Genomic DNA, 15,889 nt, shown 5'->3' with positions numbered 1-15,889 from the left:
TTCCAGGTTTGTATCTAAATGTTGTATAAAATATATAATTAAGTATGACAGTATTTTTTAAAAGATAGAAATATGATTTTAGCCTTCTAAATGAAAGAAACCTGGGCCCAGTCGGTATCCATGGCCACGTGAGCACAGACATTGTGTCGGCGTGTTGGAACGCCCCTAAGACCAAAGTGCTTAAAAGGACTTGCTAACAAAATTTACATGAGACCAAAACATGCCGGGTTGCTGCCAGTGTGTAAAGTGGTCCTAGCTGTACCCTGAATAATCAACCATTGAGACCAGAGAACGTGAGGACGTGGTCCACACGTTGAAATTGTTAAAAGTACAAGACCAGAAAACTCTCGTCAAGTGAAGAGATAAAGACTAGACTGGAACATTCACATTCTGCAGCTGTGTATCTTTGTAAAGTAGTCTAGGAAACTCGACTAAAGACGAGAGGGAAGAACAGATCCCTCTCACCACTATAGGCACCTCTGATACATCCATCCTAATGAACACTCCAAGACAAAGAAGCCTACAACTAAGGACATTGTGACCTCTGGTGGACAACCAGAGACTGACATCGAACTACTCGCCATAGACTGATTGAGTTGTTTAAACAGAGAGACGACAGAGAAAGACATCTACACATAAATATATGTTGCATTTCTAATCCGAATGAGCGGTGGTTAGGGTACTAAATATTCTGACTACGGTGAGCGTAGTTTCCAAATGTATGTACGACAAGTTGACGCTTCCTCTCATCCTTACATACCCCTCTCCTTTCCATTGTGTATCCAAATGGTCATGTTTTTGTTAGTCCTCTAGGGACTGTTTTCATTGCATTATGTTAATCAATAACCTATACTGTGTGTTTTATGTATTTCTGTGTGATTTATTTAGTTAGTAAATAAATAATTAAGTCAATTTGTGTATCGCTGATTCAGGGTTAGTGCAGATTTACTAAGTCAACACCGTTCAGAATGAGACTGATATTAGGAAATAATTAATAGTTGACTGTTATTGATGTAAGAGATATTTATGTAATCATTAGAGTTTAAGTCGGGAGATAGTAACTCGGTATACAACTTTTCCCGTGGTGCCCCAAATTCCTAATGAGTTAATTGTTACATGATTAATTGAATCAAGTAATAATTAAACATAGGTAAGTATTCGATAAATAGCAGTCATCACATTGACGATAGTCACGTCATTACAACACATAGCCTACAAGCCATGTTTAAAAAGTCTAATAAATCCATGTAATATAGCCTACACCTTCACAATAAATATTTTATTTATTTTAGACCGGTTTAAAGAAGCATGATATGAAGAAAATGTAGTCTATTTCAGAAGAAAAGAATAGCATACTCTGAGTTGTCCTGATGTGGCTATGACAAATAGCTGTGGACTACACTAGTTCATTTAGTAGACAAGATTTGCTTATAATTCCGTGGCATTGTTTCATAGTATGAAGAATACAATTGAACAATTCTCCGAACGATTTGAGGGAGTGCACAGTTGAGCGGTTAACAAATAAATCGGTACTCCTATATGCTTAATTTAGAGTTATTAGTAGGGATGCACAATATATATATATTATTATTATATATATAATAATTTATTAGCAACAATGACAAGACAGGCTACAGGGAGGAGGTGAGGGCACTCGGAGTGTGTTGTCAGGAAAACAACCTCTCACTCAACGTCAACAAAACAAAGGACACGATCGGGGACTTCAGGAAACAGCAGATGGAGCACCCCCTTATCCACAGCAAAGGTACAGCAGTGGAGAAGGTGGAACGTTAAGTTTCTCAGGGTACACATCACAGAAACTGAAGTGGTCCACCCACACAGACAGTGTGGTGAAGGCAGTGCGCCTCTTCAACCTCAGGAGGTTGAATAAATTTGGCTTGTCATCTAAAACCCTCACAAACTTTTACAGATGCACAATCGAGAGCGTCCTGCCGGGCTGTATCACAGCCTGGTACAGCAACTACACTGCCCTCAACCGCAAGGCTCGCCAGAGGGTGGTGCGGTCTGCACAGCACATCACCGGGGGCAAACTACCTGCCCTCCAGGACACTGACAGCACCCGATGTCACAGGAAGGCCAAAAAGATCAAGGACAACAACCACCCGAGCCACTGCATGTTCCCACCGCTATCATCCAGAAGGAGAGGTCAGTACAGGTGCATCAAAGCTGGGACAGAGCGACTGAAAAACAGCTTCCATTTCAAGGCCATCAGACTGCTAAACAGCAATCACTAATTCAGAGAGGCTGCTGCCTACATGGAGACCCAATCACTGGCCACTTTAATAAATGGATCACTGGTCACTTTAAACAATGCCGCTTTAAATAATGCCATTTTAATCATGTTTACTTATCTTACATTACTCATATGTATATACTGTATTTTATACCATCTATTTCACCTTGCCTCTGCCGCTCGGCCATCGCTCATCCATATATTTATATGTGCATGTTCCCATTCACACCTTTTTAGATTGTTGTGTATTAGGTAGTTGTTGTGAAATTGTTAGTGCAGTAATGTCTAACAAGTAATCTGTCGGAACTAGAAGCACAAACATTTCCCTACACTCGCATTAACATCTGATAACCATGTGTATGTGACCAATACAATTTGATTTATATCGGTGGGCATATCGGAATCGGACGATATTAGCTAAAAAGGCCAACATCAGCATCGGTCCGATGTCTAGTTTAACGTGTCTAGTTTAATGTGCAAAACCGATGTCAAAGTTGATGTGCATACCTAATATAATGTAGGTAGATTATGTAATGACGCCACAAAAAATACAGCGCTACACAGAACAAAAGCAGAAAAATACTTACACTTCCAGCAACTAAACATGTTCAAGTCGAGCAGTCATTTGAGAGTAAGAAAATTTCAGCTAGACAACTCAAAGGCGAAATCCATTAACGCCAAGATAATGGAATTCATTGCCCTTATCGTGTCTTTACTATGGATTAAGTGATATGACATGCTATTTTATCAAATCAATTCTCTGTAATTAATATTACCTGATTTAAACTAATCATGTAAATGCAATTAACTAGGAAGTCGGGGCACAACGGAAGAATCTTTGTAGAGCTGTTGTCTTCTGAATAAACTCTTAAACTCTTATTAATCGTCACCTTATTCAGTCTCATCTGAACGTCGTAAAATTCTTGGTTATCTTCACGAACCCTGGCTAACAAGTTGAATCGGCAATACAAAATTTGGTTTAATTATTTATTAACTAAATACCTAAATAATCACATAGAATTACATATACACAGGATGGATCATACATTGATTTCTAATTATGTCATAAAAGATAACGTCCCTAGTGGAGAAAACCAATATGACTGCTGGTTACACAAAGAAAGAGTTGGGTTTGAATGAAAGCGCGGGAAGACTGAGGAACAAAAAGCTTGATTCTCAATTGGACCTTATGAAGCTATGCTATCGTAAATATAGAATCTTATGCATTCTAAATAACCGCCCATTCGGAAAAGGAAAATGCAAGAAATATATTTAGTCTGAGCTGCTTTTCGATAGATTGGTCGAAGATGGAAGGCTGGGTTGCCCAGCAGAGATCTCCCTTGTCCTTTGAAGAATGTGTCTTGTGGTAGAACGGATACGTTGTAGTACCCTGTCTTTCTGAAGATGCACGTTTACAGCGGCTTCTGATAACTCAACGTCTAGGATGTATCACTTCTTTAGTGAATATGAGTTCAAGGTTCATACCAAGTTGCCTTACTATAAGCTCATGCTATATTCTGGCTGGTATAGTCGAAATCATCCTTCCAGCGTGGCGATCGTCACCTCCACGTTGAAATTCGCCCTCCTAAACATATGGACAGCAGTCCTCACGTCATTGGGAACACAATGTTAATTTAGTTAGGTTGTAGTCGTTCAACCATTCGCCATCAGAGCTCATGCTGAGGTTGGTTAAGTTCTGTAGTTGATATTAGTCCTTCTAAACGTATGGACAGCAGTCCTCACGTCATCGGGAACACGAGGTTGACTTTCGTCAATGGGCTTTTGTAGTGGGGTGAGAAAGGGCGTGTTTCGTAGTTCACAACCAATGCCTGTTTACTTGGGCGGGGCCACTGAGTGAGCATAGTTCATTTATGAAAACAATTCTCTCATGTAGAAGCTAAAATTACATTATCTTTTCACAAATAGTTTCATATTTAAATTGCACAGTAATTCCATGTGAATCTGATAACTAGAATGTGTCGACTTCCCAAGATACTTTATGTTGTCCTATCATCAGTAATAATGTCTCAGATGCAACTGATCATATTCTTTAAGTACCAACGGATTTTTTCAACTGGTTGGATTACCGAAATATGGTTCCGTTCCCAACCGTTTGATGTGACCGGACTCTCTATGTTAACAAAGAGCTTTCCAAGAGTCACATCTGTAGAGTAGAGAGAGAAAAGGGGGAAAGGGATTTATGGGGGGCCGTAAACCTCGCCAACACGGCAACGTCATGACACCCTTGACAATCAACCGCTCTCTGTCGGGGATGATGTTGGCTTTTGCATTGAAACGCCTGCTCAACAAAACTGCTGACAGAGTGGGGTTAAAACTTGCAAAAGTACTTGAGGCTGTGAACAAGCGATTTGGTGGCATTCTCTCTGAGCCTCTTTACTGTGTCGCCACCATGCTTGATGTTAGGTACAAGGACCGCTACTTCGATGCAGACAAACAGGGTTTACGTGAAATGTTACATACACAGCTGGACAAGCTGGAAACGGACAGAGTGACAGTGCGCACCGAGGAAGAGAGGTCACGGACAGACAGTGCTGAAACTTCACTGCTTGACATGTTTGATGAAATCCTGGATGAGAATGAAACGAATGAATAACGACACATCACAGCAAGCAAGTGACATAAATAGGTTTTGATTATGTTTTACTGGTAATGGGGACATACGTAAATGCCAACAAAATAACTTTTTTGTGTGTGTGTGTAACCTTTTTATTTAACTAGGCAAGTCAGTTAAGAACAAATTATTATTTACAATGACGGCCTACACCGGCCAAACCCGGATGACACTGGGCCAATTGTGCGCCGCCTTATGGGACTCCCAATCACGGCCGGATGTGATACAGCCTGGATTCTCTTGCACTGAGATGCAGGGCCTTAGACCTGTGTGTGAGTGAACTATTTAACTGTACTAGAATGCTTAAAAAGGCCGCAAAAATGTTAAATATAGGTATCGTTTTTTGGGGGGGAAAGGAAAATATCGGTTATCGGCCAAAAATGTGATATCGGTGCATCCCTAGTTATTATTGTAACTTTAGTAGTTTCACAAACGTTGGGCTATATGTTTTGATTTTTAATACATTGTCAGGCTGCATGATGCGACTCTAATGAGGATTTGAAAAAAGTCGCTTGAAAGGCATGAGGTCTGCTTTGTTTTTTTGTGCAGGCTGTACACAGTTCATTAATCTCTCATTCACAATTTGACAAGCACTTGATAATGTCTCGAATTTCACGGCAGCTTCCTCTTTGTGTGGCTGTAATGCACGCTAAAAAAATCCATGGTTTTTGTGGCCGTTGTGCCCTTGGCCCGGAGCGCTGCGTTGTGCCCTTCTCCCTGAGTGCTGCGCTCTCCGAAGCACCTCTCACTCACATGGCTCTCCATCACGTGATCTGGTCTTTCATACAGGCTAAAGTGAAGACGCACATCAGGGACGCAACTGCCCGCGTCCTTATCCAATTCCGAGGTGCGTATTGGAAGAACTGTACACATTTACTTTTCGTCAGCCAACAAGATGAAGGCTTAGCGAATAGCGAAAGCACTAGCCTATGTCAATCTACTATCCCCCATAGCATAAAAGTTGACCTATTCTGTGCGAGAAATAAATATTCCAAAGTTTGGGACAATTGTGGGATGTGACTGATCCCAAATTAATACAACCACTAGCATAAACATTTTTTTCACCCAATGTGGCTTACGCAAGACATCAAAGTTTAGCTTTAAATGTTAGAACTGCTATTTCTTCACATAAGCACAGTTAGGCTTTAAACCCTTTGTAATGTGATTAATTTTATTAAGTTATTTAACCACTTTAGTTGTGATACAAACCTTATCAACACATATAGGCTAGGCTACATGAGGTGTGACTGATTTGAAAAAGTAGCAAAAAAATAGGTATTGTTGCTTATGCTGGGCATCATTCACAAGTGATAAAATATAATTCACAAGTGATAGGCTAATACTGTCAACCATTACACACTTCTTGATTTAATCTCATCTTTACATATACTAAATAATATATTTGTGAAATTTGTTTAGATTTAGAGTGGATCATTATCATCCGTCAGTCTCAAACGGGTAGTGGGAAAAAAATACATGAAGCCTAAACAGATATAATATTTGACTAAAACATAGTCATTTCAAACCTTGATTACATTTGGGTAGATTATCCTGCGTAGGGTGCCGTCTTTCTGACTCTCTGTGGTCATTCAAAAGTCCATGCACTTATTGTAAGAGTAGGGGTGTTCACCCTGGTGTCATGGCTAAATTCCCAACCTGGCCACATTCCCTCACGGCCACCTAATCATCCCCTTCATTCATAATTGGCATATGTGGTGAGCATTCTGGCCCAAAAAAGGTTACTGTGCTTCACTGTGTTGGGAGCAGCTCATTGATGGTGTGTCGTGGAAATTATAATCAAGTAAGGGAGAAGAGACTTTCAATTTCTTCAAACAATCAACCTTTTAATATCGATTATTTATTGCAATAAGGGAGCTGGTCAACGACCACCCGTAGGTGATCGGTGAGAAAACTCGAAGGGTTTATATAGAAACCCCAAAACTGCTTAGTCATGGTTGATTCCACCGCTCCCCGGCAGATCAGGGCATCGTAAGCTACCTTGTTTTCTTCTTGTGGCTATGTGTATCGGGTGTGTGAGGTTATAACGCACAAACAAGTGATAACGCCAGTTCCGTTATTCTTTTCTCAACCAAGCTAGCCTCTGTTCTCTTCATATCTCCACACAGCTGTGCCCTTGGAAGATAGTAGAAGAACAGGATGGAATGAAGAACTGGTCACTCTGAGGCTCTTTGTCTTATGCCGTGTGACCAAGTTACTCTGAAGCAAAGATGTTTCGAAACAATAACAGGTTGTTTTGTCCATTAAGTTCTCTATCCCGCAGTTGCACCATGTCCTTGACTTCACGCCTAGACTAGCTGCGGGAAGTGAACGTGGAAAAGCGGAACCCTGAGGCTGGGGAAGTGGTGAAACTAATGTGTATGTGCAAGGCAATATGCCTTAATTCCTTTAAGCATAGAGCTCTTTACCATCACTAAGCTCCTATTATAAAGCTACAAATAATTATATAGGTACATCAAATGGATCTTGCTAACAGAATTTTCCCCTACTATATAAAGCGCTTTGAGTACCTCAGTTGGTAGAAAAGTGCTTTATAAATCGGATCAATTATTATAAATTATTATTTGTATACGATCACATATGTCTTTCTATTATGCGTGGGAATACTTGGGAACAGATTTCCAACATGTAATGGCCAACAATTAATAAAAAAGAAATAAATGTTTTGGGGATCAGGAAACATGTGGTGTGTGCTTTTCATCCAGTACTGTAGTGTACATTGTGTATTATGTGCTGTGTGTTTTCATACACTGTGCACTACACTACAGTACTGTATGTGCTGTGAGTGACTTTCCTCTTGGATCAAGATGTGAAGACCACCCAGTTTGAGTCATTCGATGCTTTGTTCCTGTTTTCTTATTCATTAACAATGTTATTAAATGCAGTGTTTTGATGAGGAATCTGCTGACCGGCACACCAGGCCACAGACCTTAGGCTTCCTCCGCTGTGGCTGTTCTGCTCAAGAAGTGCCATGGAACATTTCTCTTTAGTTAGAAGGCTTCATGGATGGCCTGTACAATGTACAGCAATGTGCTGTAGTTTACTAGGGTTGAGTTCAGTAAGGTACACCATACATTTTGCACTGACCTGATCTACCTGGCCTTATCTCGCTGAGATGCTGTTCAGACTCCTATTATATCTTAATGGATTCCTACCACCTGAGCATCAACAACAAAAAAACATGTATCCCGACTGACCGGTTTCAAAGTTTTTTGTCTAGTAAGCACAGCCAGAAGATGAATGTTGCAGCTGGAGAGATGGGTGGTTGAACTGTCTAACTTTCACAGCAAGGAGAAGCTATAAAGGAGGGACACAACCTGTTCTTAACTTGTTTCTTAGGGCAGGATCGCAGAACTGGTCATGAACCAGTTCCTTAGTTCTTTAAAGTGAAGCTACTGTATAAGGGATCGTTGTATACCTTATGTTCAAACGGTGGAACAAGCTTCCCCCTACTAGCTCTGACTTTGCTGATAAATAATTTCAGGTAAAATGTACTTAACCACATATGACAATCGTATCATCTCACTTTGCTATCTTAAGATGAATGGACTAACTTAGTCGCTCTGGATAAGAGAATCTGCTAAATGACTCAAATGTAATGTTCCGGAATTTACTGCAGCGGTCATGAAGGATTTGATTTCCTCTTTACAAATCTAGTCCCATCATTACCAGCAGGCCATGCCCATTAACACAGCCTCCACTGCTGCTATTAGCAAAATAACAAGTGACCTAATAACTTAATGTCTTACATATGTTTATTTTATTTATTTAACCTTTTAACTAGGCATTAAGGTATGCACAAAATGTGCTGCTGCATGTCTGTAGATTGTGATGACATAAGACTGAACCATTTAATAGACTGCACTATTAATTTCATAGATAGTCATCTGTGGCTTCTGTTAATCATGGAAATGACAAGGTCAACTGCTTTTTGTCTCCAAGCTTAGTCAGTTATAATGTCCCCTGCATGCAATTGACCATTTCTGTGGAACAATTAGCATCTGAGACGGATTATTCTCAGACCTTCCTAATTGTCATGCTGAAGACAAGCTGTCAGAGCTCAATGAGATGAATTACTCATGGTCTTTTTTTCTCTGCGTGCCCCCACCCTGTCTGACAGATAATTTAATCAAATTCTGCCGTATGTTTTAGAGGCTTCATTAACATAACAGCTGCATTAGTGTTTAGTCACACTGATATCCAGTGTTTGTGGGGACATAATTTGTTTTCATATGTTGTTGTGACAAGAATTACAATTACACATGGCATTTTATTTTGAGTTTTATTTAAATGCATAATAATCTGACTAGGCTGTGTGAGTGTGTGTTCCTGCGAGAGAAGAAGCAAAAGAGACGCAGGGAGTTTGTAATGTAGCTGACTGCAGGCTGTTATTACAGTTTGGGAAAGTCTTTGTAATATAGCTGACTGCAGGCTGTTATTACAGTTTGAGAAAGTCTTTGTAATGTAGCTGACTGCAGGCTGTTATTACAGTTTGAGAAAGTCTTTGTAATGTAGCTGACTGCAGGCTGTTATTACAGTTTGAGAAAGTCTTTAATGTAGCTGACTGCAGGCTGTTATTACAGTTTGAGAAAGTCTTTGTAATGTAGCTGACTGCAGGCTCTTATTACAGTTTGAGAAAGTCTTTGTAATGTAGCTGACTGCAGGCTGTTATTACAGTTTGAGAAAGTCTTTAATGTAGCTGACTGCAGGCTCTTATTACAGTTTGGGAAAGTCTTTGTAATGTAGCTGACTGCAGGCTCTTATTACAGTTTGGGAAAGTCTTTGTAATGTAGCTGACTGCAGGCTCTTATTACAGTTTGAGAAAGTCTTTGTAATGTAGCTGACTGCAGGCTGTTATTACAGTTTGAGAAAGTCTTTAATGTAGCTGACTGCAGGCTCTTATTACAGTTTGGGAAAGTCTTTGTAATGTAGCTGACTGCAGGCTCTTATTACAGTTTGAGAAAGTCTTTAATGTAGCTGACTGCAGGCTCTTATTACAGTTTGGGAAAGTCTTTGTAATGTAGCTGACTGCAGGCTCTTATTACAGTTTGAGAAAGTCTTTAATGTAGCTGACTGCAGGCTCTTATTACAGTTTGAGAAAGTCTTTAATGTAGCTGACTGCAGGCTCTTATTACAGTTTGAGAAAGTCTTTAATGTAGCTGACTGCAGGCTCTTATTACAGTTTGAGAAAGTCTTTAATGTAGCTGACTGCAGGCTCTTATTACAGTTTGGGAAAGTCTTTGTAATGTAACTGACTGCAGGCTGTTATTACAGTTTGGGAAAGTCTTTGTAATGTAGCTGACTGCAGGCTGTTATTACAGTTTGAGAAAGTCTTTGTAATGTAGCTGACTGCAGGCTGTTATTACAGTTTGGGAAAGTCTTTGTAATGTAGCTGACTGCAGGCTGTTATTACAGTTTGGGAAAGTCTTTGTAATGTAGCTGACTGCAGGCTGTTATTACAGTTTGGGAAAGTCTTTGTAATGTAGCTGACTGCAGGCTCTTATTACAGTTTGGGAAAGTCTTTGTAATGTAGCTGACTGCAGGCTCTTATTACAGTTTGGGAAAGTCTTTAATGTAGCTGACTGCAGGCTCTTATTACAGTTTGAGAAAGTCTTTAATGTAGCTGACTGCAGGCTCTTATTACAGTTTGAGAAAGTCTTTAATGTAGCTGACTGCAGGCTCTTATTACAGTTTGAGAAAGTCTTTAATGTAGCTGACTGCAGGCTCTTATTACAGTTTGGGAAAGTCTTTGTAATGTAGCTGACTGCAGGCTCTTATTACAGTTTGAGAAAGTCTTTAATGTAGCTGACTGCAGGCTGTTATTACAGTTTGGGAAAGTCTTTGTAATGTAGCTGACTGCAGGCTGTTATTACAGTTTGAGAAAGTCTTTGTAATGTAGCTGACTGCAGGCTGTTATTACAGTTTGGGAAAGTCTTTGTAATGTAGCTGACTGCAGGCTGTTATTACAGTTTGAGAAAGTCTTTGTAATGTAGCTGACTGCAGGTTGTTATTACAGTTTGAGAAAGTCTTTGTAATGTAGCTGACTGCAGGCTCTTATTACAGTTTGAGAAAGTCTCAAATTATCTGTGAGCTCTGGAATGTGCAAAATAAACACAACGTTTCACTTGTGATGAAACTGCAACCAGAAGGTGCTAGCAGCTGTTTTCTGCCCAGTAAGAGGGAGGGAGGTTAGAACATGTTTATTTACTGTGCTGCCGTCCATTGTACTGTCTTCATTTCCTCTCCTGTGTCTCTGCTCTGGTCTGCAGGCAAGGTGAGATGGCAAGACTTTGACCAGGACCTATATGTTGGTGCTACGGTGGTGCGGCCAGGGCAGGATCCCTACGCCCGCAACAAGTTCAACCAGGTGGAGAGTGACAAGCTGAGGATGGACCGCGGAGTCCCTGACACCAGACACGACCAGTAAGTCTCCATTCCACCTCAGTCATGGGTGGAATTGAGTGGGGAACACCTGAGTACAGAATGAAAGAACTTTATCTCAATTCATGGTGATTTTACTGCAATGAGTAGTAGAGTGATTGGCCCCGAACATCAGTGCACTTACCTATTAGTAATGTCTTATGAGGGAAAACTGGGACCTCATGCTGTCATCTGATTATCAGGAGGGCAACATTAATCAGAGACAGAAGTATACATTTTTATTTTTCCTTCTCCTTAGCCTAACGACAGGGTTTCTTCTTCTGCTGGCGCCTCAATATAACCTAACTAAGCCTCACAATAACACTGGACAGTCTAGCAGAGACCTTTGGTACAATCCTCTGAAGCTACCAATTGGCTCACCGACTCGCTGCCCAAAGATCAAAGTAAATGCAGGTTCTCTGGAAAAAATACAGGCGAATAGATGGCTTATTGTGGGGGGTCATGATGGTAGATTGATAGCGAATTACCCTTCAATTTTCTTCATTGTTGAAGCAGTTGATGATGAATCCATGGTGTCTGTTAGCAGTTGATGATGAATCCATGGTGTCTGTTAGCAGTTGATGATGAATCCATGGTGCCTGTTAGCAGTTGATGATGAATCCATGGTGTCTGTTAGCAGTTGATGATGAATCCATGGTGTCTGTTAGCAGTTGATGATGAATCCATGGTGTCTGTTAGCAGTTGATGATGAATCCATGGTGCCTGTTAGCAGTTGATGATGAATCCATGGTGCCTGTTAGCAGTTGATGATGAATCCATGGTGCCTGTTAGCAGTTGATGATGAATCCATGGTGTCTGTTAGCAGTTGATGATGAATCCATGGTGTCTGTTAGCAGTTGATGTTGAATCCATGGTGCCTGTTAGCAGTTGATGATGAATCCATGGTGTCTGTTAGCAGTTGATGATGAATCCATGGTGTCTGTTAGCAGTTGATGATGAATCCATGGTGTCTGTTAGCAGTTGATGATGAATCCATGGTGCCTGTTAGCAGTTGATGATGAATCCATGGTGCCTGTTAGCGATGAATCCATGGTGTCTGTTAGCAGTTGATGATGAATCCATGGTGCCTGTTAGCAGTTGATGATGAATCCATGGTGTCTGTTAGCAGTTGATGATGAATCCATGGTGCCTGTTAGCAGTTGATGATGAATCCATGGTGTCTGTTAGCAGTTGATGATGAATCCATGGTGCCTGTTAGCAGTTGATGATGAATCCATGGTGCCTGTTAGCAGTTGATGATGAATCCATGGTGCCTGTTAGCAGTTGATGATGAATCCATGGTGCCTGTTAGCAGTTCATGCTGCAGTCGGTGCCTGTAGTTCTTTGAGGTCCAACAGTGTCCAACTTTATTTATGCCTGTGCTTTTGATGTTTGCTGAGGATGGGCCAGGGCCCTGTTTCCCAGTGCCAGGGCTCAGTTTCCCAAAAGCATCTGAAGGCTAAGTTCATCGTTAGAACCTTCGTAGGAGCATCAGTAAATCTCTGAGCTGTTTCTCAAAACCATTGTCGCTTAAGATTTTGTATTTGTGTTTATAATGGAGCCCCATTAGCTGTTGCCAAAGCAGCAGCTACTCTTCCTGGGGTACAGCAGAATTAAGGCAGTTTATACAATTTTAAAAACATTACAATACATATCACAGATTTCACAACACACTGTGTGACCTCAGGCCTACTCCACCACTACATATCACAGATTTCACAACACACTGTGTGACCTCAGGCCTACTCCACCACTACCACATATCTACAGTACAAAATCCATGTGTATGTATAGTGCGTATGTTATCGTGTGTGTATGCATGTCTGTGCCAATGTTTGTTGCTTCACAGTCCCCGCTTTTCCATAAGTTATTTTTTTTTTTATACATTTTTGAAATCATATTTTAGTGCTTGCGTCAGTTACTTGATGTGGAATAGAGTTCCATGTAGTCATGGTTCTATGTAGTACTGTGTGCCTCCCATAGTCTGTTCTGGACTTGGGGACTGTGAAGAGACCTCTTGTGGCATGTCTTGTGGGGTATGCATGAGTGTCCGAGCTGTGTGCCAGTAGTTCAGACAGACAGCTCGATGCATTCAACATGTCAATACATCTCATAAATTAAAGTAGTGATGAAGTCAATCTCTCCTCCACTTTCAGCCAGGAGAGATTGAAATGCATATTATTAATATTAGCTCTCTGTGTACATCCAAGGGCCAGCCGTCCTGTTCTGAGCCAATTGCAATTTTCCTTTTTTTTGCGGCGCCTGACCACACAACTGAACAGTAGTCAAGGTGCGACAAAACTAGGTCCTGTAGGACCTGCCTTGTTGATAGTTTTGTTAAGAAGGCAGAGCATCGCTTTATTATAGACAGACTTCTCCCCATCCTAGCTAATACTGCATCAATATGTTTTGACCATGACAGTTTACAATCTAGGGTTACTCCAAGCAGTTTAGTTGTCTCAACTTGCTCAATTTCCACATTATTACGAGATTTAGTTGAGGTTTAGTGAGTGTTTGGTTACAAATACAATGCTTTTAGTTTAAGAAATATTTAGGGCTAACTTATTCCTTCCCACCCACTCTGAAAGTAATTGCAGCTCTTTGTTGAGTGTTGCAGTCATTACAGTCGCTGTAGTAACTGACGTGTATAGTGTTGAGTCATCCGCATACATAGACACTCGGGCTTTACTCAGTCAGTGGCATGTCGTTAGTAAAAATTGAAAAAAGGGGCCTAAACAGCTACCCTGGGGAATTCCTGAATCTAACTGAATTATATTTGAGGCGTCCATTAAAGAACACCCTCTGTTTTCTATTAGACAAGTAACTCTATATGCACATTGTAGCAGGGGGTGTAAAGCCATAACACATATGTTTTTCCAGCAGCAGACTATGATCGATAATTTATCTCAGCCAATCATCAGTCATTTGTGTAAGTGCTGTGCTTGTTGAGTGTCCTTCTCTATAAGCATGCTGAAATTCTGTTGTCTGTTTACGGTGAAATAGCATTTTATCTGGTCAAACACAATTTTTCCAGAAGTTTACTAAGGGTTGGTAACAGGCTGGTTGGTTGGCTATTTGAACCAGTAAAGGGGGATTTACTATTCTTGGGAAGCAGAATGACTTTAGCTTCAATCCAGGCCTGAGGGCACACGCTCTCTAGTAGGCTTAAATTGAAGATGTGGCAATATCGTCGGCTATTATCCTCAGTAATTTGCCATCCGGATTGTCAGCCCCCGGTGGCTTGTCATTGTTGATAGACGACAATAAGTTTTTACTTCTTCCACACTGACCTGTCATCCCTAAGTTTGCTTATCTTGCCAATGAAAGTCATTAACTTCACCGGCCAATATCCGGTGAAATTGCAGAGTGCGAAATTCAAACTACAGTATTATAAATATTTAACTTTCATAAAATCACAAGTGTAATACATCAAAATAAAGCTTATCTTCTTGTTAATCCAGCCGCAGTGTCAGATTTCAAAAAGGCTTTATGGTGAAAGCAAACCATGCGATTATCTGAGGACAGCGCCCCACATACAAACACATAAAAACATATTTCAACCAGGCAGATATGACACGAAAGTCAGAAATAGCGATATTGTCAGAGCCGTGTGTATAGGTGGCAGGGAAGTCAGGCGCAGGAGAGTTAAACTGAGTGTAAATGGAGACTTTTAATAAATGTCCACTTAACATGCTCCAAACACGAAAATGTACATACATAAAATAAACATGGGTACGAGGACCCGTCACGCACCTATACACCAATAAACAACAGTTGACATAAAACAATCTCTGACAAAGACATGAGGGGAAACAGAGGGTTAAATACACAAGAGGTAATGGATGGGATTGAAAACAGGTGTGTGGGAAGACAAGACAAAATCAATGGAAAATGAAAAATGGATCGATGATGGCTAGAAGACCGGTGACTTCGACCGCCGAACACCGCCCGAACAAGTAGAGGCAAAGACTTCGGCAGAAGTCGTGACAGATATAATGCCTTACCTTTGATCTTCTTCTGTTGGCACTCCAAAAGGTCCCAGTTACATCACAAATGGTCCTTTTGTTCGATAATGTCCTTCTTTATATCCATAAAAACTCAGTTTAGCTTGCGCGCTTCAGTCAATAATCCACCCAGTTTCCCTCCATCAAAATGCATACAAAATGAATCACAAATATTACTAATAAACTTTTCCAAACAAGTCAAACATTTATAATCAACCCTTAGGTACCCTAATACGTAAATAAACTATAACATTTAAAGACGGAGAATTGTTATTGTCTTTACCGGAGAAAAATAACAAAATGCGCTCTCTTCCACGCGCTTGGAAACCATACAGCCAAAATAGGAGCCACCTAGAAAAACTAAAATTTCTGGCAAATTTTTCCATAAACCAGCCTGAAACTCTTTCTAAACACTTGACATCTAGTGGAAGCCCTAGGAACTGCAATCTGGGAGGACTTGGCCTTATAATTAAAGTAAGTGATAGCCATTGGAAATAGAGGTAGGCTGAATTTTTTTTTGTTTGTTTTGGGGATGGTTTGTCCTCAGGGTTTTGCCTGCCA

At 40.6% G+C, this 15,889-nt stretch overlaps 1 protein-coding gene across 1 annotated transcript in view; it reads left to right on the top strand.

The window, feature by feature from the left end:
- Window positions 1-15,889, top strand: part of LOC129863444 (polypeptide N-acetylgalactosaminyltransferase 2-like) — a 130,692-nt gene that overhangs the window by 70,849 nt on the left and 43,954 nt on the right. The window contains exon 3 of the mRNA XM_055935450.1: window positions 11,174-11,327. Within this exon, the coding sequence (XP_055791425.1) occupies window positions 11,174-11,327 (154 nt within the window). The remainder of the gene's footprint in view (window positions 1-11,173; window positions 11,328-15,889) is intronic.

This window comes from Salvelinus fontinalis, chromosome 1, assembly GCF_029448725.1.
Source record: "Salvelinus fontinalis isolate EN_2023a chromosome 1, ASM2944872v1, whole genome shotgun sequence".
In the NCBI taxonomy this organism is placed as follows: Eukaryota; Metazoa; Chordata; class Actinopteri; order Salmoniformes; family Salmonidae; genus Salvelinus; species Salvelinus fontinalis.
This window is presented reverse-complemented; position numbering and strand designations above follow the sequence as displayed.